This window comes from Pezoporus wallicus, unplaced genomic scaffold (assembly GCF_028554395.1).
Source record: "Pezoporus wallicus isolate ANWC-B61680 ecotype Strahan unplaced genomic scaffold, APGP_CSIRO_Pwel_v1 scaffold_2696, whole genome shotgun sequence".
Taxonomy (NCBI): domain Eukaryota; kingdom Metazoa; phylum Chordata; class Aves; order Psittaciformes; family Psittacidae; genus Pezoporus; species Pezoporus wallicus.
Genome location: NW_026637439.1, coordinates 679,378 through 706,590, shown reverse-complemented (window position 1 = coordinate 706,590; position 27,213 = coordinate 679,378). Strand labels below are relative to the sequence as shown.

The following is a 27,213-nucleotide window of genomic DNA, read 5'->3' as shown; positions in this document are numbered from 1 at the left end:
TTTGGGCATAATGGGAAAAGAAAGCTAAGCTTCTACTTTTTAACAGCAGGCTTCTGTTAATAACTCAGTATTTTAGTTTGGAACCCAAATATGTGGATAAGACAGTATTTTCTTAACTTACTGATTTAATGTTGGTAAAAGCTTCACTTTTGTGGAAAAAAAAATTACCGAGTTTGTGCAGATGTTTTATTGTGATAGATCTATTATCCAGCTATTAGAAGATAAATGACTGATCTTTTCCAGTTTCCTTGCCTCCAGAAAATTGAAATAAGAAGGGGAATATCATTTGGGCTGTATGATTAGGGCAGGTGGGGTGGCCATTAATTTGAGAGAGAGGAATCTTGGCAGCATAGGCCAACTTGCATTGTATTATCAATCAAACCTCGATGCACTTCTTGTGATGACCCAGCACTCTCAGGTTTTTGCAGCGTTAATTAGAATTCATGACAAAATAGATGCAAGGAAACGTTTTGTACCCTTCATAATTTTATAGAAAATTTATTGTTATTAGAGGAACCATTTGCTTAGTGTGATTTTTTTCATTACCAGCTTGTCAACTAGCATAGATAATCTGGAGAAAATATGAACTCCATAGATTGGGTGTCACTTTTGTTGATGGTTCATATAGTTTACCTTGGAGCACAGCTAATGGCTGAAGTTCATAGCAACAGCACAGAAAAACGTGGCAACCAGTGGAAGACAAATGAACCATGTTTATTGCTTTAATATAAAAAATACATAAATGGAAAGCAGCATTTGAATCTGATGAGCTCATTGCGAGTTTTGTTGGAATGATTTATATTTTCTCCTTATACAAAAAGCTACTATTGACACAGCAAGATGGAAATTAACTGACTGTTTTTTGGAAACCGATACTTTTTGGTTTTATATTCTGATTGGATCATTTTGTTTTAATTCTAAATATTTTTATGGAATGTTGAGCATTCAATAAACAAAGATTATTAGCTGTTCCTCTGATGTTTAGATGTATAGTAGGATCATACTATAGGGGAAGCAGTGTCAACTAGAAAATAATGTCTTATTAAGAAAGTATTAGGAAATTTCCTCAGGTAAATCCTCTAGTTACCAGTGCATTCTCCCTTTCTTTTTTTTTCCGCCCCTTTCAAATGAAAAGCCTAATTTTTGAAAATGAAATAATGGGGAAGAGAGATGTGATGTTAAATAGTCTCGTGATGCATGGCATTTCCTGCATTAACTTGTAAATCTAGGGACTTGCCACAGGAATAAAATGCTTGTTCATCCAGTGCACCTCTTGCATTTTGTACGTTTTGTCTTCAAATTTTTATTAATGTCTTTTAAGCATTCACAAGTGACAGCATTTTCATTCTAAATTTTAATAGGTGTATAGAAATAAGTAATTATTCGGAATTCCTGTTTTATAGTATAACTATTTTTTTGCATTAATTTTTTTTTACTCATAGTAACTGAACTTTTAAAAAGCCAGTGCTATTCACAGGATATTTGCTCAGTTTTGAAAGATCTAAATTATATGTATTATTTTATCTCTGATTTCAAACTGTATCATATCCAAATGAAAGAGAAATACAGCAAAAATGTGCGTGCAGTATGAGTAGCAGTAAAAGGCGAGGGTATCCACTCCAGAACTACAGTCAGGCAGCATAATTCATGTCACCCTTCACAACTGAAGGGTATTTTTAAATATTAAGCTGTGACTGTTCTTATAGTCATGTATTGATCTGTGTGTCAGTCTCTCCACCCTCACTTCTTCTCTTTCCCTCTCTCCTTTTCTCCTCTTGTATGTCAGACCCATCAAGAGACCCTGTACTGTCTTGCAGTGTTAAAGAGTAGAATCTCCACAATAAAGTTTATGGGACAGTGATCTGAAAAAGTCTCTGTGGTTTGAAAGTGTCATCCCTTTCTTACAGAACTTCAGGTCTGTCACACTGTCCTCTGCAAGCTGGCCTTAGCAGTAGTTCAGAGGTTTGCATTCTGATAAAATTGTTTTGCTGCAAGAGAGTTCTAACATAGAACTCTTGCCACTCTTCTCTTTCACCCTCAGCTTATCTGGCCTAATGGGATACTTACTCAGGACTGATAGCGATTTGCCTGGAGTTAACCACTGTCTTCTGCTGATCCTTGAACTAATACCTAAGCAGCAACTTGCAGCAGTTTTGAATTGCAGAACAGTTTATTGCAGCATGTTATTAAGAAGAAAGCTAGTACAAGACGAAAGAAAGAGCTATTGCTTTTGGGATACACAAAAAATGGTAAATTATTTTAGATGCAGACTGTATTTTATTTAGCTCTATCAAATAATCAAATTCTGCTCCCTGGAATGAGTTGTATCCTTGCTGGGACCAGCAGGTACCAGTATGTGGACAGGGCTGGAGACAATAAATGCAACTTCACGTTTATTCTTCTTGGTAATTCATAAAATCCCCACAGAGCCTGAAACTTGTTTAGCATAATAGCAAGACTGTATTCTGAGCTGTTTTCTTTCAATTGTAATGTTGGGTGCATACTAATAAACCAAATGTCAGCCAAATACAGGGAGAAAAATGTAACATATGAATATCATTGTATTTAATATTTCTCAAAAAGTACCATTTCAATAAACTGCACTCGTATTTAATTGCTTACTTTAAGTCATTGGGGAAATTTTAGAGGTTGAAACGCAGATCCCCAGTGCTCAGATAGAATATGATATTAATTTGCTGCCAGAAGGCTATACTTGCATGCATGCTAACTGCATACATATCAGCCGCTTCATATAAAGTGTCATTGTTTCAGTTATTTGACTTAACATGTATTCTGCAACAAAACAAATCTTAATTAAAGCAATTAAAGGAGAAAGAACAGTAATTCCAGTCACACAATGGCATGTCCTCACAAGGCACGATCAGCTTTTGAGATTTTCCCACAGTCAAGGTAACCTGCTGCCAGAATTTTAGCAGTAACCTCAATATATGTTTCCTTTATTTATAAAAGAAAATGCTGTATCAAAAGGTTTTAGTAAGTCTTGAGCTGTTATAACGTTGAGAATCTATTTAAGTTTCTCTTAGAAAACAAAGCTGGTATTATAAAAGTCATAGTATGAGGATTTTTGTATGCATTTATTTATTTCTCATAGATGCAAAAAATTGCATGAGGATGTAGGACAGCATACATGATCCATTTCTGTAATTTTGGAACTGGTAGGTAAGCGCTGAACAACATGCAGAAATTCTGGTTCTGTGCTTGGAGGAAAAGTATTAATGTACCTCCATTATATTGCTTGGGTTTATGCCTTTTTTATTTATTTTTTTTCCCTCTGAAGTGTGTTCATGAAACCCTAAAGATAAAATTTCATATGAGAGTTGATTTGGCTGTATTGAGAGAGAAGTTTGCATTCCAGTAGTGGTGGGAAACTTCACTTGCCTCCTCTTCGGTTTGATCATGCCAGTGTTGATAAGAGAATCCCAATAGACCTTGTTGGACATATCGCTGTATTATACTTGTTGTTTCCTGTTACTTCTGAGTTAATTGCAAGTTCTCTGATAATTTATTTGGAAACTATAACTGAAAGAAAAAAAATTTATGCTTACATTACACTGTGTCTTCAGGGCTGGGAACTAAGATTTATGTGTGTAATAGAAAGAGCAAATGTTTTCTCTGTTCTAATAAACTTAACTCCAATTCTGTTTTAAGTAAGATACCATTTATCTGGGCTCAGGTTTGTTGTTGTTGTTTGTTTTCACTGAATAGAAACAATTTGAAATCGCTGAGAATTGCTAGTATTAGTTCTGATTCTTACTTGTGAATGGGATGTAGAAGGAACACTGACCTATTTATATTTTGTTTTCTAGCTGGTGGCTGGGAGCGTTGTAATGGCATTTGAGGAAGTGTGTCCAGATAGAATAGATCTGATTCACAAGAACTACAGAAAGCTCTGTAACTTGTTGGTTGATGTGGAAGAGTGGGGTCAAGTTGTTATAATCCACATGTTAACTCGATATGCACGTACACAGTTTGTAAGCCCATGGAAGGTAAGTTTGTGACTTTTTAAATTACAATTATGTGCTTGCATTTCCAAATTATATGTTGGATACTTAGACTTTCAAGATGCATTTTTATACATATTTTAGTTAAAATAGGTATTAAATGCGTAAGTTTTACCTCTCTGAGGGTTCATTAACAGGAGGCATCCAGTTTATTTCAGAACATGAGAATTCACCTTCCAGGCTATAATCTGTCATGTATTACATACAGATTGTAAAATATATAATAAGGAAAGAGAAACTTAATTACTATGTTTTCTTAACATCCTTGAGTCAGTTGTTTGTTGAAAGAAAGTAACTTGAATTCTTCTTTTTGACCTTTATAAAGAATCAAAATTGATAATTTGCTTTACCTAAAGCTACAGTTTCACAATTGGTTTAAACCAGTTCTAGTCAGTGACTAGACAAAGGAAGAGTAGAAGTGGAGAATGACCTGTCTTGGACTGAGAGGTTGGCAGTCTTGATGGGATTAGGTTTCTTTAAGGCTCTAATGTACTTTTTTTTTCACTGAAACCGGAGGGATGACAGTTGTTGCTGTGGCTTCTGCTCTAGGAATGTAAAAGGTTTGTGTAACAGTACTGCCTGTGTCAACCTTAAATTGGTCATCAGTGGTGTAGAATCATAGAATAGTTAGGGTTGGAAAGGACCATAAGATCATCAAGTTCCAGCCCTCCTTCTATGGGCAGGGACAAGGTATTAATATAAAGTGTTAATAACATTTTGTTTCCACTTTCATGAATCTCAGGGCAAAATTCAGACTACCTATTCAGCAATTAAATTAGCAGATTTTTTTTTTTTTCTGGGGCTAGTTGAAATACATGCCATTGTCAATAGCTTCTTAAATGAACTCATCATACAACAGGGCATCTTGTGCAGTAGAAGAGATTTTTAATTTAGTTTATTTGCATCATTATGGATCAGTATTTAGGCTGTTTATATGTAAATGTATGATTTGAGGAACAATTAAGTGTTGACAAAGTAGATTGCAATCATATCAATTGCAGTGCATTTTCCATAATTTTTCTAACTGACATCTTTGATGATAAATAGTGGATGCCAAGTCAAAGCCGATTATATAGTGCACTAGGAATTCATGGCGCTGTCAGGGAGAAGACCGATTGACTTTAAATTTACATATTAATGAGAAGATTTGTTAAGAGGGTGCTTGACTATAGAAAATAACAGCATATTTATAGGGCATGACACTTTATAAATAAAGCTGATGCAGGAAAATGGAAATTAAACCTATCAGATTAATAAATTCAAGGCTGTTAAAATGCATATTTGCATTTTTATTCACTAAAATTTACCTTGCTTCTTGAGGAACATATGCTGCTTTTGTTCAAATTGAGCTAATTCCCAGCAAGCAATAGTGTATTGTTCTGAACCGATTTCTTGTGCACCTAGAAACCCAAAGAAAATTTGGGATACTTGCCAGTTACGGGGAAAAATGCTTTTGTGAACAATATGCTTAAAATTGCTGCAAAACTTTCATTGAATTACCCATTAACCAAGAATAGTTAGGTTTATATTGCTATTTTTATCTTCTTTGAAGGACAGAATATGTTCTGATCATGAACAGTGGGAGGAAGAATGTCCTTGATTTATCCTGTTTATTTTGAAACATTTAGAAGGTGTTTTTGAAGTAGTGACATGTGAATAGCATTTTTGGAATAGCCTTTTTCCATGTCAACTGTATTCAGGTTTAACATGTATTAACTGGAACACAAGCAAAACGCTCATTTTCTGAGAGAAAATGCCTGCTCAGAACTAACTGGGAACAACAATTCAAGTTTTCTGGGAAGTGACGTTTTTGATGGCAGATAACACTGCTTTTTAAGCATTTAACGCTGCATTTAAGATAACACTGCATTTAAACATCCCAGTTTAAATGTTTTGCCCTGCTGTTGTTGCAGGAGCTGCTGGGACTGTCAAGTTGTTTGCAAACAACTTCTGAAGCATAACAACTTTCAGCCTAATCCATGAGGATGTTTAAAATACAGATGCTCTTGGTTTCTCTGAAGGTGTTGAGTTGCAGTCTAGAAACTCAGGAACTGATTTTCAAGCTGTTAAGCCATACCTGTTTTTGCAAGGAGATGAGTATCACAGAAGATAGTGACTGCTTCAGCTGTCCTGGTGTTACAGATCCACCATCAAATGTATATTCAGTCTGGGAGGGTGTCTTCTATGAATAGCTGGCTTGGTCAGAAGCCTTGACAGTCGTTGTAGAGAGCTGAATGGCACCACAGCCCTCTGGTGTGTCAGCCACTCCTCCCAGTTTAGCATCATCAGCAAACTTGCTGAGGGTACATTCAGTTCCCTCATCCAGGTCACTGATGAAAATATTAAACAGCACTGGTCCCAGCACCGACCCCTGAGGGACTCCACTAGTCACAGACCTCCAGATGGATTCTGCCCCATTAACCACAACTCTCTGCCTTCTTCCTTTCAACCAGTTCTTGATCCACCTCACTACCTGATCATCAAGCCCATACTTCCTTAGCTTATCTATGAGGATGCTGTGGGAGACAGTATCAGATGCCTTACTGAAATCAAGAAAAACCACATCTACCGCTCTACCATCATCCATCCACCTAGTTACTTGCTCATAGAAGGCTGTAAGGTTGGTCAAACGTGACTTCCCCTTGGTAAAACCATGTTGGCTGCTCTTAATGACCCCCTCATCCTTGATATGTCTAGAGATGGTGTCAAGAATAAGTTGTTCCATCACCTTTCCAGGGATGGAGGTAAGGCTGACTGGTCTATAATTACCCGGGTCCTCCTTCTTGCCCTTCTTATAGACCGGTGTGACATTTGCCATCCTCCAGTCCTCAGGCACCTCACCTGTTTCCCACGACTTACCAAAGACGATGGAGAGTGGCTCAGCAATGACCTCCACCAGCTCCCTCAGCACCCGCGGGTGTATTCCATCCGGACCCATCGATTTACAGATGTCCAGATTACTTAACTGATCCCTAACCCAATCCTTATCCACCAAAGCAAACTCCTGCTTTATCCCGACTCCTTCTGGGGCTATAGGAATATGGGTCCCCCAGGGAGAGTCTGCAGGAATAAAGACAGAGGCAAAGAAGGCATTCAGCACCTCTGCCTTGTTTATATCCTCTGTCTCCAGGGCACCCACCTCGTTCAGCAGTGGGCCTATATTGCCTCTTGTGTTAGTTTTATCCGCTGTGTATTTGAAGAAGCCCTTTCTATTGTCCTTAACCTGACTTGCAAGATTAAGTTCCAAGGAGGCCTTAGCTGTCCTAATTGCCTCCCTACATTCTCTAACAACTGCCCTATATTCCTCCCAAGTGGCCAGCCCCTCCTTCCATAATCCATAGATTCTCTTTTTCCATATGAGTTTGCCCAGCAGTTCCTTGTTTAACCATGCTGGTCTCCTGGCTCCCCTACTTGACTTCCTACCCATTGGGACACTCTGATCCTGAGCTTGGAAGAAGTGGTCCTTGAATGCTGACCAACTATCTTGAGCCCCTTTACCACCTAGTACCCTTTCCCATGAGACTTCCCTTAGCAATTGATTGAAGAGGCCAAAGTTGGCCCTTCGGAAATCCAGAATTGTGGCCTTGCTAGGTATTCTATTCCTCCCACACAAGATCCCAAACTCCACCATCTCATGGTCACTGCAGCCAAGGCTGCCATTGACCATCACCGCTTCGAACAGACCCTCCTTGTTGGTGATCCAGCAGCGCTCCTCTCCTAGTTGGTTTGTCCACCATTTGCATTAAGAATTTATCAGCAGTGCACTGGAGGAACCTCCTAGACTGTGAATGACTGGCTGTGTAAGTCTTCCAGCAAATATCGGGGTAGCTAAAATCCCCCATGAGGACCAAGGCATGTAGTCGTGAGGCTGCTTCCAGTTGCCTGTAGAAAGCCTCATCAACTCCTTCATCCTGATCAGGAGGTCTATAATAGACCCCCACAACTGTATCACCCGTACCAGCCTGTCTCTTAATTCGCACCCACAGACTTTCCACTTGCTCCTCATCTGCCCCTGGACAGAACTCAATACGTTGTAGTCTCTCTCTCACATAAAGAGCAACTCCAGCACCTCGCTTTGCTGACCTATCTTTCCCAAAAAGGACATAGCCATCCATGACCACATTCCAGTCACGTGAGCTGTCCCACCATGTCTCTGTAATTGCCACCAGATCATAACCTTTAGACCGCACACAGATTTCTAACTCCTCCTGTTTATTCCCCATGCTGTGTGCATTGGTGTACAGGCATTTCAGGGAGCGAGCAGAGCACGCTACTGGCACCCTTGGGAGGCGGGAGGTCTTCTGGTCTTCATTAATACTAGAACAATGCCCCACTAGTTCAAACCCAGCTACAACCCCCTCGCACTTTGAATCTAACCTGAAGCTCTGTGAGTGAGCTCTGCTAACTCTTGCCCTGGTACCTTTTAGGGTTAGGGACAGGGTCTATACAACTACCCTTTCCCTCAGATGGAACAATAGATTGAGAGTCCTCCCTAGTCCGTCATCCTTCAAGCCCTACCATGTTTCTCTTGGGCTTGTCCCTAACAGGCCCAGTTATCTCCCCTTCCCCCTTCATATCTAGTTTAAAGCCCTGTCAATGAGCCCTGCTAACTCCTGCCCCAAAAACCTTTTCCCCCTCTGGGACTAGTGTATCCCACCTGCCACCAGCAAACCAGGTGTCTCATATAGCAGCCTATGATTGAAAAACCCAAACCCCTGCCTTTGGCACCAGTCCCGTAGCCATACATTAATCTGCAGACTCTTCCTATTTATCTCTTCACCCTTGCTTCTAACAGGTATGGAGGCAAACACCACTTGCTCTCCAGACCCTCTAACCAGCTGTCGCAGGGCCCTGAAGTCTCTCTTCATTGCCCTTGCCCTCAGAAGGGAGTCACCCACCACAATTACTCTTCTTTTCTTCTTGGTTGAGGAAGTTCTAAGGCATGGGGGTGAGTGACAAGCCCTAGGTGACTCACTAGGTAGATCTACCCCTCCATCTCCATTTATCTGGCCTTGTAGTTCCAAGACCTCATACCTGTTACTCAAGGGCAACTGGGAGGGAGAAAGGGATTGCGAGGGTTTTCGCTTACCTCTCCAAGGAGGGACCTCCTTGTTCCTTAAGTTCACTCCTTCTATGTGATGGTAGGAGGGAAGGGGATCCATCACTTGTTCAGCCACTTCCCTCTGCCCTTGCCTTAGGGTGTGGCTCCACCAATCTATTTCACTTTCACATTCTCTGATGGCTCTCAACCTTTCTACGTCCTCCCTCAGTTCAGCCACCTGCCTGAGCAGATCATTTATTCGCTCACACCGCACACAAGCAGTGTCACTGGCTCTCTCCAGTACAAGTGCTGGGCTCAGGCAGTCACTGCAGCCAGAGACCTGCACGGTCACATGTCTGCAGGAAGGCTCAGTCTGGGTACCCACATTATTCCTCACTACAGCTTTTGATCGTGTTGTGACCATGATCTATCTGGTCGATCGGTCCGTCTACGTCTCTCTGCACAAGCAAGCAGTCCTTCCTCCTCCTGCGCTCCAGGCGAGCCCTCTTGATCAGGCGGTCAGGCCGCTCGCCTGCCCGCGAAAACTGCCTCGACCCGTTCTGTTCCCCGCGCTCCCTGGGCAGGTTTTTAACCACTCACAGCTGGTGCCGCTCCTCCTAGCCCTGCCCCCGGTGAGTCAGCTCCTCGCGTGAGCTGAGCTGCCGGCTCATGGGCAAGTCCTCCCAGGACTTGAAGCTCCCTCCTCGGTGGCTCTTGTCACTCTGAGGTGAGGCTCCTGGACGCTGATCTCGCCCCACTCCGCTCCGGTGTTGCAGGCGTCTCAAGCTACTCACCCCAGCAATTAGAAGTTCTGTTATGCTCTCCTGCAGTAAGAAGATGAGTAAGGAGACATAGCCAAACACACGTAAGGAGTATTGATTAATAAGACTCTTTCAGGATAAAATTAATCAAGATATGTTCTGTATTAGGACATTGTAGAGCTTACTGAAGTTTCATTGTAGATATTTGTGCTGTGTGGTTCTACCAGATGATAGTTTTGCTAATTTTATTTTTTTATATATATATTTTTTCCCCTGCCCTAAAAGATTTGAGGCCAGAGAATTTTCTTCCCTAGAGATCAAAAGCAGTCACCTCATTTTCAGTTTCCATTAAGCTGCCCTCTTCCAATGCGGTTGTGAAACCCACTGATCAGTAGACTTACTTGAGCCTGATTTAGCTGATAAGAACAAGTGGTTAAATTTAAGAAAACTACTATACAGTGAAGTGTTATACTGCTTTCTTCCATTCTTAGTATACCTGTCAGAATCCTCAGCCTGAATTGGAGGATTCTGGATTCAGTTACAGTTTCCCTTTTTGTCAGAGTGCAATACTCTCTGACCAGGTTTTTTCAGATATACAGGAGGAGGGGTCAGTGTTTAATGCTAAGTCACTTATTTGAAGATACTTCATGAAGTATTAAGGGCATAAAATTGACTGGCTAGCTGCCTTACTGTAATACCAGTTTTATTTGTTTACCAGGTATGCTGCTTAATGAATATAACTTAGGGCATAGATTCATAACAACAAAATGGCTTCTAGTTGATTGTGGAAAGCTGATTACTTAAAATTCTAAGCAAAACTTTCCAAGCATTATGGATATACTCTGGGGCTATTTTCATGATCATATTCTTTTGTCACTGAAATGGAGTATTATAGTCTTTCTGTGGAGGTAAGCTCCATCTTCTCCCTCCCTTCTCTTGTGTTAGCGGTAGTGTTTCTAAGGCAATCTGGGTAAAGGAATTGAATCAACAGAAGATAACGGAAAGGACAGGGAGGGTTAAATTTCAGGCTGAATGAATTTCCTGATCTGGTTTGCTTTGTGGCTGCCAAACACTGCTGGTAAAAGAGAATTACAGTCGCTAGATAAAAATGTCATTTATCTTTGCAGCAGAGTGCATTGCTGTGATTTCCTTTAGTTCCATGACAGGCTTGCAGTAGAATAGCAGCAATGGGTAGAATCTGTGTAGGCAAGTTCTCTAGGACATCTGTATCAACTCAAGAAAGCAACCACTACTTTTTCCATAAATTTCACTGGCAAAGTTTCTATGGACTCCAACCAATGTTGTTGTCTCACGTTCTTGACTCAGGATGAGGGGTTTCTATTACTTATGTAGAGAATAAGAGGCATTCTAGCCATCTGTTGCAAATAAGCTGATAAAATTGTTTTTATCTCTGTCTAGATCATTAAAGATATGAAAATTAATTGGAGGGGAAGCACTGCAATATTTTCATGGAAATCTAAGTGTCAACTGTCTAATGCTAATAATTCTTAATTTAAATATCAGATGTACCAGCGCCCCATCAGGCCATGATATAGCAAAGTTTCTAGCTTTAAGTTTTGCTATTTCTGTGATTTTTAATCACAGAAAATTATTTGAACAGTATGAAATGAATGCTGTCTTGAAATAGTGTCCTTCCTGGATGCCAAAATATTCATAAATTCTATTTTGGGCATCTATCTGTGGGGTATTATTCTGTCTAGTAACTTATGTGGCTTTTTCACTGCTATACCAGAATTTTCTGTGGGTAACTGAGAGCTGCAAAATAGGCTTCCCTTAGCTTCTTCTTCGCAAAAGTAAACCTTTGCTTAATTTTCCTCTATTTGAGAAAGACCTCAGTGAGGTCAGACTCAGCTTTAGAATCCTGAGTCTCAGGCTGTACACTTGTAATACCAGGTAGTATTCTTGATTGGCTGTGGCATATCTATAAAGGACCATGGGAAAGAGTAACTATAAAGAATTGCAGATTATCTTGGATTGTCCATCTCTCTGACAGAGCATCCACAGGTTTGTCCCAGTTTATGGCTGGAAAAATGCCAGACAAGAAGACTGGGGGTAACTTAAACTTGAATGGTAGCAACATGAGCTTTTCCATCATGGCTTTTACCAGCGGAATATCACAAGTTGTTCACGTGAGAATTGGAGCTTGTATTCAGAAGTTAGATTAAATGTTTGAGCAGTTTTGGGGCTTTTTATAATGGTTAAGGATACTGTATTCTCTAGAAATCGTAGTCAATATCTATCATGTATTATAAACAAGGTATGGAGGAAGAAGGATTTAGTCCTGTGGTCTGGAGGATGGGGAGCTTTTAGCCAGAAGCAGATGGTGTCTTCTCCCTTTAATTTATCCCTTCACCTTTGCTCCTTCTCTATTTTATTTTTGCAATATTTATTTTATCTCTTCTTGTTTTTCCTTGTGTTTTCTGTCCTTCCTTTCTTCTTATGCTCTAAACATTTTTCTGTTGCTTTTTAAATCTCTAACTTTGCAATCTCATTATCACACCTTTTCCACACGCTATTGAAATGAGTGTTTTTTGTGGTAAGAGAAAGCTTTTATGCCTCACTTCCATTTTGAGTAGAATCGAACGTCTTTGAATAAATGCAAGTGATCTAAAAATCATAATTGATTGTTTTAGTTCTAGCTGCAAATATCATGAGACTGTTACAACAATAATAGGGAATTGGGATGTTGCAGAAAGATGTTAATTACTGCAGCATATTTAAGTCTTAGCCCCTATTTTTAGACAGCATTCCTGGACTTAGTTGCTGCTTCTTATAGAAATGAGAATGCGCTTTTGAACACTTCTTGAGTTTTCACATTAGTTTGGTATGAAGTTACTTAGCACAGATGTTCCTGTAATTGTGATATATTGGAAAAAATTTAATGTTCAGTGGTCCTCAAACGCATACTTCCACCTCTGTGATTCTGTTGTCTCAGACCTGTAGTATAAAACTGTTATAAGCTCAGGCTTAGAATAGTTGTGTTTTTTTTTTAATTTATTTATTATAATTTTTTTGAGGTTTTTTTTTTTTTTATTTTTCACTAAGTCTTTTAATTCATTACATTTTTGAATTTGCATTCAGAACCTATTGGGTGAGTTTTTGAAGTCACTGTAAGGCTGGATTGAAGAGTTTTTGAAGAGACTTTCACGTAGTTAAATGAGTTTACATATTCATACTATATGGAAAGTTGTTTGTTTTTTTTTGTCAAGAGTGAAATAAACATATACATCTCCATGGGGATTATAGAGAGTTTTATAAATGAGAATATGCAAGGATATAATTTTAGAATATGTATAGAAGAGGAAAAGATGTAATATACTGCAAATGAAGCATGATTAATTGATTTTTTATCATCTAACTCTTATATATGCTGAAAGTTAAACTAAGAACAGTGTTGTGACTGAAAATGCCTTAATGTGTGTGTGTCTTAGTACCTTTGTGCAGCTTAGGCATCAAGCTTGCTATATTTACAAATTGGAAACTTTTTATGTAGAAGGCTTTTCTGAATTCTGTGTAAAATCTCTCCAAACTACCAGAATTTTATTGGAGGCTCCTTAGCCACAGTAAAATTTAGCTCTTCTAAAGAAATGTGAAAATGTTTTACTGAGTGCTGAACATACAACTCCAGAAGATATTGATACCACAAGGTAAGCTGACTTGGAAGACTAATTGCTTTACAAAGTAATGTCTGAGAGTTGCCCTAGGAGAGCTGTTTACAGATATGTTGCAGTATCATAGTCAGTAAACTGCAAAGAGTATCAAGAAGATACTGGAGGATCTTGTGCAGTAGCTTTTTTGTTTGTTGGAACTGAGCTTAGACTAAAGGTAGGGTTTTAAAGGTTAAGAATAGATACTGTTCATAATCTCACTTAATAGTTCAAAGCTACAAGAAGTAAGATTTAAATTGTCACATGCTGATGCAGCCCTTTTCTTACAGGTGATGCATAATTGTCATAAGATCACCTGGGTTTGAAGGATACTAAACTCCAAAATGATTTGAGTCATGGAACTGTGCAGCTGATCTTTAGACCATGATACCATTGACCCAATCTTGAGTCTTTACGAAATATAACTCTAGAAATTGTACTCCTCCCTTCCCTTTGAAAGTTGTTAAACGTTTGAAAAAACCTAGTGATAAAAGAAAATTCAAAGCTTTCTTTGCGCAGGGCTTAATTGAACTCAAGAACACCTCAGAACTTCTGTGTCCCATTTAGATGAAATATGTGGGAAAACAATTATTTCTGAGTGAATTTCACCTGTTTAAAAAAGTGAAAAAACTTGCCTTGGTTTTGGCCAATTCCCTGAAAACAGAAGGGAGTGTCTGCTTGGATGAACACAGTGAAGGGAGGAAAAAAAGGAAGGAGTTTTCTTTGAAAACTTCCTGTTCCCTTTGTTTGCTGCATTTTTAGATCATGGATTCTCAGCCTGCCTGTTTCTCTTGTCTCTTGGCTTTTTTGTATTAATAAATGGTTGAGACTGTTGGCGATTGAAGTCTGGTGAGAAATTTCAATGGCATTCACACTGTGAACCCTTTTTCAGGTTGGATCACTTCCTGGCAGATGTTTGCATTTGAAAAACAGATTGGTTTTCAACATCATGTGAATGGTTAAAGACTGATGGTTAGAATAGGAAAATGTATTTCAGTGTGACCTAAATATTTCTTAAGTTTGTCGCAACTACCTTTCCCACTAATACCCACTTCATTTTCTGTTAGCTGAAAGCATGTTTATCTCTTTAGATACATAAAATTTAAAAAACCATGAATGCAGTTGTGTGCAAGGAATCTCATGTCACCAGAACATGGTAGCTTTTATCTAAAACTTGAAACTAAAGTACCGTTTTCCATTTTAATTTATTGGAATTACATAGTATCTTTTATATAACTGTATTAATTTATTATATTTCCAGCATAATTCCAGCAGACTCATTTCAGTAGAGATGTAATCTGAAAAATGAGGAGTGCACTGTAGGAGTACAAATCTGTTTCACTGGCTGCAGATCTGCATAGTTCTCCAAATCCAGCCAATAGCTCAGGTTTTCTTTCTGATCTGTGTGTCCCAATGGTAATGAATAGACTGGTTATAATTGAAGTAAAAATTATAACATTCAAACGTGTCAGAGTAATATCAATATCATGATGATCTTGCGATCTTTATTGGTTCTTAATTCCATTGTGATTCACTTAACTGAAAATGTGTATGTACTTTCTGGTTTGTGCAGGAGCAATAGGTCTGGTTTCTGGTGGAGTAATAGAATGTGGTGTTTGGTAGTGGATAATTTTGTGTAAATATTTTAATAATATTAGCTATATGTTGTTTTTTATATGCCACTTACCTAATCATTGCATTTTTTTCAGTATTTTTGCTGACTTTTGGACCGAAAGTTTTCAATCTATTTTGATGTAATTTAGAAGGGAGTAGTGGACATATGCCTTCTGGTCCTATGGCTGCATATTTCTTCAGGAAATTTAAAAATTCTTTCCTGGTAGAATACAGGTCATATCCCAGACTTCTACTTCATTACCAGAATCTTTTTATGTTCTATATATAGTAGAATGGAGAAAATGAGTTTCTAAAATTCTCATTCATTTTTAACTTTGTTCCTGAGGGCTGTGAATGCAACTTGTCTGAGGTCACACAGAGCATGCTGTTCTGGCCTGGTGACAAAGTCACCTCCTGCTTTCTGTCCATTCAGGAGTAGCTACAGTTTGTAACTATTTCTGTAACGTGCATCCTGGTACTGCCATCTGGATGTTTCTCACCTGTTTTGTAATCTCCAGCCCATTCCTTTAGAATGCATCAGTAAACAAGAGCATCAGCAGAAGTTTGTAAAGTGCTGGAAACTTGTTTTCTTTCAATGTAACTATAAAAGATTTCAATAACTTTTTTTTTAATAGGAAGAGTTTGATGATTTCCGTTATTAATTTTGTGCTACAGAAGGGGAAGTATCTGAAGCTCTTAACCTTTAGAGAAACTGGGATTTAATTTATTTGAGAGTATAGTGTTGTTCTAAATGCCACAAGATACCCTGCCTAGTCTTCATTTGTCACAAATCTCTTCTAGGCTCCATCTGTCAGGATCTGCCAGACCCAGGCAGACATTTCTGATATTTGAGGGAGTATAAAATAGCATTAGATAATTAGGTACTTGAAATAATCCCATAATAATTCCCATGCCCATCAGTGCATCTCATCAGATTATTACTAGGTCCCATTAGTCCATTCAGTAGCGCAAGTCATTATTACACAGGTGGTTATAACAGCAACCTACCTGAGAAAGAGTTGAGTACACTTTGAAGCCATTATTTACTGAGTGGATGATCTTGTCCCTTTATTTTTTGACTCTTCGACTCCTTTTGGCTTAATAAGACAAGAGTTAGAACTTACTATCATTTTGTTCATACTTGAAGATCTTTTGGTTTTGTGCTTTCTAAGGCCATTCTTAAGTCAGGCTGCAGATTATGTTGGTTACACTTTTCATCCCTCAAATATTTTTACCATGTGAGAGTGTGCCTTTTTTTTCTAGACCACTAGCAGTTCTTCATGACAAGCTTTACCTATACTTGTATTTTACTCAAGGACTTTCTATTGTGCAAAGGGTGGATGCTTCTGCCAGCGTGTGGTTATTAACATGTGATTGGTTGAGCTCTGCTCATCTGTCAGAAGCTTGTCACAGCTCATCTCCTTGGCATTTTGAGCAGTCTTGAGGATAACTTTTGGTTTGCTCTGATAGACCAAAGATATGTCTATTCTAGTGTTCTGAAACCCACCTGTGAAGCACGTTGATGGATGTAGGTATGCATCTTCACACACAACATGAAAATTTTAGACTTACCTTAGATACATCATTAAACCTTGAAGTAGGAAAATGTTCTATATATTTTCTACCATTTCTCTTTTCCAAGGATGCTGTTCATGATGCAGCAAGTGGACTGCTGATCTTGGTTGGCTAAGGTGGTTTTGGTATTGCAGTCAGATTCACTGACTAATGAATAGTCTCAAAACTCTTTTTATCTTCAAAGCTTTACTTATCCAAAACTCTTTTGAGAACAGTTCATAGAAATAGGAGAAAGGGCTGTGGAAGATAGCAAAAATTTTATCTGCCAAAGGTTTTGCCACAGGACTTAAAAAAAAGCTATTTTCTTTTATGGATCTGAGGAGCAAAACTGAGCTTTCAAATGTTATGGTTAACCTAGGAATACAAATACTTGAATCACTTTTGAATAGATGATGGAGTTAAGGATGATAAGAGTCAGCAAATAGTATGTGTTCATACTTTGGATTTCAGTGAAATTTTACTTTAGTCAGAGTTTGTAGAGGTAATTGTAGCATTCACATAATGTGCTTTACCCTAAAGCGAAGGCATATTCCCAATTTTAATGCCATATTAAGTGTAATTTCAAACAAGATCTCAGTTAAATGTTAGCTCATATACTTAGTAACTTTAAAAACAGGATAATGGAACTTGTTACCCAGCAGTTTCTTCATTTAAGCTGTTAATACTTTATGAAGACTTCCCTAAACTGTGTGTCTGGTATAACGTAAAAGGAAATTACGTATGTTCTTTCACATTAAAATACTCACTTCTCTTCTGGATTGAATAAATTGCAGAAGGACCATTTGCAATTCTTAGCCTGGAATGCTAGTGGTCACAGTTTTTAATCACTTCATTCTCCCAGGGTTCTGAACTTTTTAGTGATTTTGCAATTTAGAAAAGCTATTAACTGCACAATTAAATCTCATACTACTGCAGACTGCTGAGTGTACTTAATGCAGTTTAGCTAAAGAGTGCTGCTGAAGGGGAATGCCTCTGTTCTGTTCTTCCTGTACCACCTGCTGTTTTGAAAATTCAGCAGGTCTAGTTATCCTATGGCTGCAGAGTGAGCTGGATCATTTTACTGATCCCAGTGGAAAATAAAACATACTTTTAAAAAATCAGAACAAAACAAAAAAGTTTTAATTTCATGCTTAGTTTTAAATCAGTTGTGAAACTGCATCTAAAGTGACTGAAAGGACGAGAGAAAGCATGAAAACATGTGAATCTACTCCCTGACCTCTAATGTTGTCTCTCCTCTGTCAAAAAGGTTTAAGATACTGGTTTTTTTCTCATAGACCTGCTAATATGTACTAGTTATCATCAGCTTGAACTTTAATTAGAAATCTAGGAAAGTAAAATCTGAGTCCCACCTGTATATGGCATTTCTTCAAGGACATATGAAGAAACATCTCTTACAGTTTAGTGTAGGTACAATATAAATTCTGAGGACTGGAAAATAAGTGTGCAGGTATGATCTGTGGAAGCATGCAGCTGTTGATTCAACATTAATAGTTAAAACAGGAAGGCTTTGATCACTCAAAGGCAAGAGTCTTATATTCAGTCCAGTGCTGGCAGTAAAAATATTATCCGTTATATCCCATTCATAGTCTTTCCTGGTTGGAGTCCAAGATGTAGACCTAGTATAAGGGGCATGCTGTTCAGGTTGTTATTCTTACCCTCAACTGGCATTGTGGAGGCTCTTGCTAAGATCTCTGCACAACACTTTCCCCCTTTGTTATAATACTAAGAGGCTTCAATGGTGCTTCCACTTTGAAACTAGCTCTGTCCTGCCTTCAGAGGACAGTTAGTAGTTGTCCCCAGTCTGTTCCTTTTGTACAGGCTTCAGTCTTGCACTACAGAGTTTATCAGGGGACAGAGGAACAATTCAGCTAGGTTTCTAAGATGAGGTTTCTGCTTGGTGGTGTGAGTTTTTGGATGTAATTTATTATGTCTTAGTTGGTTTAAAGAGTTCTGTTTTCTGCTCAGGTCCCAAACTACTTAACACAATACTGGTACTCTGTGCTATCAAGCAGTAAGGCTTATCTGTGCTAGCAGAAGTTAGCTAGTGGTCTAGTGGAAGGTGTCCCATCTGATGGCAGGGGGGGTGGAACTAGATGATCTTTAAGCTCCTTTCCAACCCAAGCCATTCTATGATTCTTAAAGTAACTTGGCGCATACCAAAACATTCCTGGTTACTTGGGTAAATGCAGACCTATGAAGAAATCTGAAGAGACAGAAGAGATACTGAGGGAGCAGGTGAAATATCCTATAAGCAGCCAGCAGGAGTCTCTCAGTCGCTAGCCCCTGTTCTCATAGCAGCTCCAACTTACCAGATGTCTGCTGAACATACAATACAGTGGAGCACAGACAGTCCAGGAGGTTCCTGGAGTGTGTGGCAGGTACCTTGCTGACACAGCTGATGAGGGAGCCAAGGAGGAAAGGTGCCCTACTGGACATGTGATTATTGGAGGCTGCCTTGGGTGCAGTGACAAGAAATAACAGAGTTCTCTGTTCTTGGAAGAAGCAGGATGGGGGTCAGAAAAACTGCTACCTTGGATTTCCAAAGGGCAGACTTGGGCCTGTTTAGGAGCCTGGTTGACAAGAGTCTCTTGGGAGACAGTCCTGAAGGGCAAAAGATGTGGAGCAAACCATGGTGATAAAAAGGAAAAGGCTGAGGTACTTAATGCCTTCTTTTCTCAGTCTTCAATAGGAAGACCAATAGGAAGACCAATTTTTTCTTGGTATGCAGCATCCTGAGCTGGAAGACAGGGATGGGGAGCATAATGAAGCCCCCATAATCCAAGAGGAAATGTTTAGCAACTTCTTCCACCACTTAGACACATACAAGCTTATGGGGCAAGAAGGGATCCATCTAATGGTACTGGGGGAGCTGGCAGAAGTGCTCATCAAGCCACTTTCCATCATTTATCGGAAGTCCTGGCTAAGCAGGGTGGTCTAAGCAGGGAGGTCGCAGTTGACTGGAGGTTGGCAAATGCGACACGCATCCAGGGAGGGCCAGAAGAAGGATCTGGGGAGCTACAGACCTGTCAGTCTGATCTTGGTGCTGGGGAAAATTATAGAGCAGATCATCTTGAGTGCCGTCATGTGGTATGTACAGGACTGCTTGACTAACCTGGTTTCCTTCTATGAGAAAATGACCTACTCAGTGGATGAGAGAGGAGCTGTCGATGTTGCTTACCTGGACTTCAGTAAAGCCCTTGACAGCGTTGCCCACAGCATTATCCTAGAGAAATTGGCTGCTCATTGCTTGGACAGGTGTACTATTCACTGGGTAAAAAGCTGGCTGTATGGCCAGGCCCAAAGACTTCTGGTGAATGGATTTGCATCCAGTTGGCAGCTGGTCACAAGTGGTGTTCCCCGGAGCTCAGTACTGCTTCAAGTTCTGTTGTCTTTATCAGTGGTCTGGATGAGAGGATCAAGTGCACCCTCAGCAAGTTTGCAGATCACACCAACCTGGGTGGGAGTGTTGATCTGTTCAAGGGAAAGAAGTCTCTTCAGAGGAATCTGGACAGGCTTCATTGATGGGCTGTGGTCAGTGGTATGAGGTTCAACAAAGCAAAGTGCCGGGTCCTGCACAACAGGGCTACAACAACCCCATGCAGCGCTCCAGGCTTGGAGAAGAGTGGCTGGAAAGCTGCTCATGGAAAAGGACCTGGGGGTGCTGGTTGACAGAGCTGAACATGATCCAGCTTGTGCCCAGGCAGCCAAGAAGGCCAACAGCATCCTGGCCTGTATCAGCAATAGTATGGCCAGCAGGGCCAGGGCAGTGATCATCCCCCTGTAATGGGCACTGGTGAGGCTGCACCGCAAATCCTGTGTTCATTTCTGGGCCTCTCATTACAAGACAGACATTGAGGAGCTGGAATATATCTAAAGATGAACAACAAATCTGGTGAAGGGTCTGGAGCACAAGTCTGATGAGGAACGGCTGAGGGAATTGAGGTGGTTTAGCCTGGAGTAAAGGAGGCTGAGGGAAGACCTTACTGCTTTCTACAGCTCCCTGAAAGGAAGTTCTAATGAGGTGAGTAATAAATGATAGGACAAGAGGAAATGGCCTTAAGTTGTGGCAGGGGAGGTTTTAATTGGATGTTAGGAAAAATTTCTTCATCAAAAGGGCTGTCAAGCATTGGAACAGGCTGCCCAGGAAAATGGTTGAGTCACTGTCCGTGGAGATATTTAAAAGATCTGTAGATGTGGCACTTAGGGACATGGTTTACCGGTGGACTTGCTAGCGCTAGATTAACAGTTAGACTTGATGGTCTTAAGGATCTTTTCCAGCTTAAATGATTTTATGATTCTAAATGTACAGTTGTCTCTTTTTGACAGTGAGTATTGTCAGCTGTTGAAGTTGAGGCTTAAGGGGTTGTGAATGATGGAGTGATTTCCCATTTTCTGGTGACTGCTTTCCATGTCTGTGATGATTAATAGACTTTGAAACAACAGTTCTTGCACACCAAAAAGTCTGCAGGTTTTTGTCTTTCATTATCTGAGTCTTTATATACTTTGCTTTCCTTTCCATGGTAATGTGCAATTCTTGCAGTATTACTTATACATATTCTCTTTGTCTTAGTAGGCCCTTATGACTACAGATTCTGACTGATTAAGGACTTCAGCCGATTTTAATGAATTTCAGTTCATTAAACCTATTTCCCTCTGTGCCATCATCATCCTTTGTCTGGAATATAATTATTTCATGCCAGAACTCAACAGATAGAAGAGGAAATTTGCAATAAAATATATGATTATGAAACAGGAAAGACCATACTAATGCTTATGCTTTGGGGGTATGAAGAAAGTGATTTCAATCTAAAGACTCTAATGGGATTTAAATGAAAAATATTTTCATAAGAGGCATAAGCTACTTTATAATTATTTGGAAGTTTGCTCTAAGTATGTTTCTAACCATCAATTATTATTATTTTTTTTAAAAAAGTCATAAATGATAGAGCTCATGCTATTTCTTTACAGCAGTGATTAATGAGTTAAATACAATCACCAGCTCTGTTCTGTTGAGTTCAGTAGTACTGATGTGTGTGCCTGTTAGCAGTCAAGACAGGGATACTGTAGACTGAATCAATGAAGATTGAGTTCTCCTCCTCCTGTTAGAGGAAGCTTCTTCAATGCGGGGTTGAACTGCGCTGGGATCAGGAATTTTGCTTTCAAGTTGCCTGACCTGTAGACAAGGAAAGGAATTCTGTTACCGGTGCTCTTGATTTAGCATCCTGAGTTTTTAGTTTAGAAGGGTGACTGCCGCAAAGATGTATAGACAAAGTAGTAAACTAAATCACTTTGGTTGCTGTTGCATAAGAAATCTAAGAGCTTGTAAGGATTCTGTAAAATACTGAGAGCACTGGTGGCATCAAGTCATAAAAATCAGAAGAAATGTGAAGGGAACTTTTATTTCCTGTGTCCAAATTGTAATAAAAAACAGAATAAAAAGACAACTTTGATTTAGTCAGTTCTTCTTCCTCCCACCCTTACTTGCTGCTACTGAAGACGCTTGTATACGCTCTTTCTCTACATGTGAGTCTTGACCAAGGCGTGCAATAAAGGTCTGAGTTTACCCGTGGCAAGTTTTCTAAAAAACCTATTAAATAAGTCTAGCTATTGTTCCATTCACCTTTGATGGCTTTGCTACTGCCAGCCAGAATTAAAAAGATACATTTGTCTCAAAAGTAATTGTCTTTTAAAAAATCAGCAATTGAGTATATGATTTAAATAATACTCTTAAAACCATTGTGTAGAGTTGGATATTCCTTAAAATAGTTGTACAGAGACTTGAGAGAAAGATAGCAGAGCTATTGGCACAGCTGGTGTTGGGTACCAGCCAGCCCGTTCAAGTGGGAGTAACTCCAGCTAGCCACATGCTCTTTATTTTAGTTGGGTGCTCTAGTGACAAAGTGAGATGAAGAACTTGGGAGACCAAAGACATAAACTTGCATATGACAAGTTGCAGAAGTCAGTAGCTTATTTTTTAAAAAATGTTGTGCAGTGTTGTCTACGCATTATTGATAATCCAGAGCAGAGCTGCTGGGATTTGACATTTGGGTTTGATCTAATCTGTATGGTTTCCATCTTATTTTTCTTAAGGTTTGTGGATTTTTAATGCTAATTAAATGTAAGCATAATGAAATGCTCTGCATCTATTATTTATCAATTTGTTTGATCCACATCAGAAATAATGAGATTGTTTTAATTTGTATTTACATAATCAAATATATTCCTTTGTATTTCTTTACATTCTTTTGTGTAGGCTTCTGGAGTAAAAGAAAGGCCTAATTTACTCGTATCTCAGATTTTAATGAATCCTTTCAGTGTCTTGTGCTTGATTTATTAAGTGACGTTATGCTCGTAATTCATAACTACATTTAAACAGCTTGAGGATTTGTACTTCATCAGGGAAGACCATTCTCAAGATACCTAACCTTTTTCCCGCATAATTTCTTAAGAAAAAAAACACTGTCCCTTCTTTTGAGATTTGATATTTTCACAGATAATTTATATATTGAAAGAGAGGGAAGAATGCACATGGTGTGTATTAAGTTTTCAAAAAAGAGGGATTTTTAAATAACTGTTTTCAGAAATGCTGATTTCAAATCATAGGCTTTATGTCTGTAAGAGATCAATATACATACTTAATCTAGTTTATAGAATATTAATGAAGATATTTCATTTACCAGGTCATCTTATTTATGCTGTTTTTTGTGTTGGTACATTTAATGCTTTGAGCAAACTGAGGTGGAAGAGCTGGTAGCTATTTTTAAAAATAGTTATAAATCTTGTATGAAATTGTGATATTGTGTGTTACTTTCATAATGAATAAAAACAGTTGATTCAATATGCTGTGTATGTTTTTGTCATTTTGTGTTTTTTAGGTTGTTGAGGTGGTAGAAGAATATAGTGAAAGTAATTTCTATGAATCTGACGAAGAACAGAAAGAAAAGGATCAGAAAGTGAAAGATACCTATTCTATGGACCCAGATCACAGGCTGCTGTTACGAAATACAAAGCCCTTGCTTCAAAGCCGAAATGCTGCTGTATGACAGATTCCTTTTTGATTAAAATACGACACTGCTGAGTATACTTTAGAAAATTTAAAAGGTTGAAAAGTAAAATCTACATCTCTTTAAAAGCGGTGGTAATACTCTTCAGTAACTTACAGAAGTACAGTGGTTCTTTTTTTTTTAATTAATGCAGCTTCTTAGTAAAGCATCTGAACTGAATGGTATATACTCCAAATATTAAGGACAAACAAAGCATTAGGGAAAACGTGATAACACTGAGTCCAACTTCTGTAGCATATGATGACTATGCAATAGCTGACTTTTAACCCTTAAGTTCTAAGCATCTGTGAAGGCAGAAACTGCCAGTTTTGGTGGTAAGGGATTTACAAAGAAAATCATATTTGTCATTAATTCATTAAGTTGTGCTTTTTCTTGAGTCTCGCATTTTCAATTATATGCCTAAATTCCTTGTCAGTCCAAGCTAGCTTAGTGTTGGTGTTTTGGCAGGGTTCCAAGATAGATATGACATCATGAGTGGGATACGCTGTGCAGTATTTCCATATTTTCAGAGGCAGGTAAATTTTTAAAACTGGAGAAAGCCGTGCTGATGGTGAATCATTGTGACATTCCTCAGATCACAGAACTTCATTTCTAACCTCAGTTTGTCCTGTTAAACAAGACTAGATGTCTTCAGGAAAAGACTTCCAGTGATAATGAATATTCATATCATTGCAAAAACTATTACTGCATCATGATTAAGTCACCTCCCAGTCTGTTCTTGATAGGCTGAACAGATAAAGTTTTTGTTTCTCCCCTGGATTCTGACTAATGTCTAACTCTTTTCAAAACCACTTATAGTCTGCCAAGACTTTGAAAACAAATTGAGTGCTGTTTTACAACAGTAATTCTGTTAGAGCACAGTTTTTGCTAAAAACACAATTCAACATCTATATAATATTTCCTCATCTCATGCAAAGAACAAGTATGTTAGATATGTTTGCCATCAAACTGCACTGAGAACAGGTTCAGTTGCTATCTTACACATTCCATAAATTACTTTCTTTATATCTGTTAAATATGGTATTGATTCTCACATTTATGATCTTTTAACTTTCCGATATTAAAGTTAACTGAGATGTTTAGTGTAGTTCCTCAAATGAAATCATGCTGCTCTGAAGTGCTATTACACCAATTTTTGTACCATTCACACAATTTGTCAGCAGTTAATAGCTTTCTCTCTGATCTTAGATTTTTGTCAGTAATAAAAGATCCCTCTAGTATATTGCTAAAAATCTTCCAGTTGTTAATTCTTTTGTGATGTTTTTAATGACTTTTTATTGTTTAATAATAATTTTTGTTTCAATGGTACCAAGAAAGTACCAAGATACTAAGGCAAGTTTTGTAATGATAGCTTTACCTGGAGTCTCCTTTCAGTGATTTGTTTTGTTTTGAACAGAAAGTTGACCATGACAGTATTGTAGGAAAGGTTGTGACATAGCTTACTAGCATAAAGCTCATCACTTGTCTTTTCCTTATGAGAAAACTTTAAGAGAAAAAAAAATTATGGTGTTTATATTACATATAGACCAGTCTTCTGGTTTTTGCTAGCCAGGATGTTGGCATACAACCTTGCAGTTTTAGCTTTCTGTTGGATTTGAGGCTTAGAAGTTGCCAGTTAAAGCAGCTGTTGTATTATAAATTGTGAAGTAAGATAATGGAATAAAAGGTTTGAAGTGGAAACTAAATAATAGGGGTAATATCCTCTTCTTTTAATAAGGAGGATAAAATTTGCAGAAGTTTTAAACAGTATTTCCTAATTAATTTGTGCAGATGATGTTAGCAATACTGACTTAGTAGGGGTGATATCTGTATGTTTACAATTTCTATTACTTTTCTCTTTTTTCTTCTTCCACTTCCTTCTGTATACAAATAGTGGGAAGAATGAAAGGTACTTACTCAGCTCTGATTTTAGAAATAATCCTTCTTCTGATGTTTTTCCCCAAACTGCTTTGTTGATTTCAAAGAACATGGGTATGCATTTTGCTTTCTGAAAAGTGAATTGGTAACCTCTGCAGGTCTGAAGCAAATGTGATAGGTATGTACTATGATTTGAAGATAACATGCTGTTCTGAATGTTCTTTTAGGTGGTAATGGCAGTTTCACAGCTGTATTGGCATTTGGCACCAAAATCCGAAGCTGCTATTGTTTCTAAGTCGTTGGTGCGTTTACTTCGTAGTAATAGGTAGGTCTGGTCCGTACTTTACACTGCCATGTCTACTTTTTTGTGAGTTTTTTGTACATACTGCTTAGGTGTGGTTATAAGAATGTAACTGTTGCAGTATTTGTTTCATTTTAAAATTGTCTTGTAATACTAATTTTTACTCACCAAATGATCATTAATTCTGTCATTTTCTGTATCATATCCAGGGATCATGCAGTATTGTGTTATTGAATGATCACTGATATTAACTATTGTTTATTAGGACTTTCATTCTGATAAGAATCCTGGCTGCCTAGTTACCATACAGATAGAGGCAGTGCTAACTAGTTTGCTTAGTTTCTTGATTTCTTTATTGTTGGAAATTAGTAGAATTTTAATGACATTGGAGTTCCTTCGTTCCTTATTGTCTTGCTACGCACTGAAGAAGTCTTCAGATGTGGGGTTTTTTTTTCCTGCACTTTATATTGAAGGCTTATGGACAGAGAAACTAAGAAACTTCTTTTTTTTTTTTTTTAGAGTACCACTTGATGCTATTGAATCCCCTTTGTTTCTTTAATACTCAGACTGTTTTTAAAGAACAAGTTTATATTACATTCAGGACATCTAATTTTGACTTTATCATCTTCAGTGTGAAATTGTCTACTTTCCTATGAAGGGTTTCACTGGTCGTACATTTCATAAGATTGATAATACTCTTTTTTCCTTTGTATTTGATAGTTTTGGTGTATTATGCCAAAATTTGCTGTGTAGAAGTGGTGGGGTTTTTTTGCTCAGCTTTTAGATCTTGAACTTCATGTACCTGTTTGAAAAGCCTTGAGGTGGTAATATTAACACAATATAATATTGACACAATATTAAGATGTTTTCAGAACAACTTTCTAACTAAATATGGTATTTTTGCTAGAACTTTGATGCAAAAGTTATTTATTTTTTAAAGTTGGCCACATCAAGCATACTAAAAACTGAAAAAGAAAATCAAACAAAAAGGAACAGAAAAACGAACAAATAAACCTCCCCAACAACAACAAAAAAAAAACCACCAAAGCCATGTTTGTTGTGTCTGACAAGATTACTCATCTTAGTTGGACTTTAACTTTTCTAAGCCTGGTCACCGTACAGCTCATCTTACTCCCTAAACTTTTGCAGCTCAGCTATGGCTAATGTCTCAATCATTTAAAAGTTAGTAAAGAAGTAAAATTGGGCTTGGTAGAACTTTCATATTTTTGTTTCAGGTGAAAACAAATCACTGTTATTTTTGCGCTTGGTTTTGTAGTACAGTATGCTTCCATTTGCTTTATACAAAGATA

General features: G+C 38.3%; 1 protein-coding gene across 5 annotated transcripts in view; it reads left to right on the top strand.

The window, feature by feature from the left end:
- AP3B1 (adaptor related protein complex 3 subunit beta 1) overlaps positions 1-27,213 on the top strand; it is a 163,592-nt gene that overhangs the window by 43,991 nt on the left and 92,388 nt on the right. For 4 of the 5 annotated variants that reach the window (XM_057405436.1, XM_057405437.1, XM_057405439.1 and 1 more), the window contains exons 7-9: positions 3,828-4,007; positions 23,557-23,718; positions 25,830-25,927. In XM_057405436.1, coding sequence (XP_057261419.1) covers positions 3,828-4,007; positions 23,557-23,718; positions 25,830-25,927 — 440 coding nt within the window. Of the gene's footprint in view, positions 1-3,110; positions 3,181-3,827; positions 4,008-23,556; positions 23,719-25,829; positions 25,928-27,213 lie in introns of those variants that run through there. The other variant, XM_057405440.1, reaches the window with a different exon arrangement.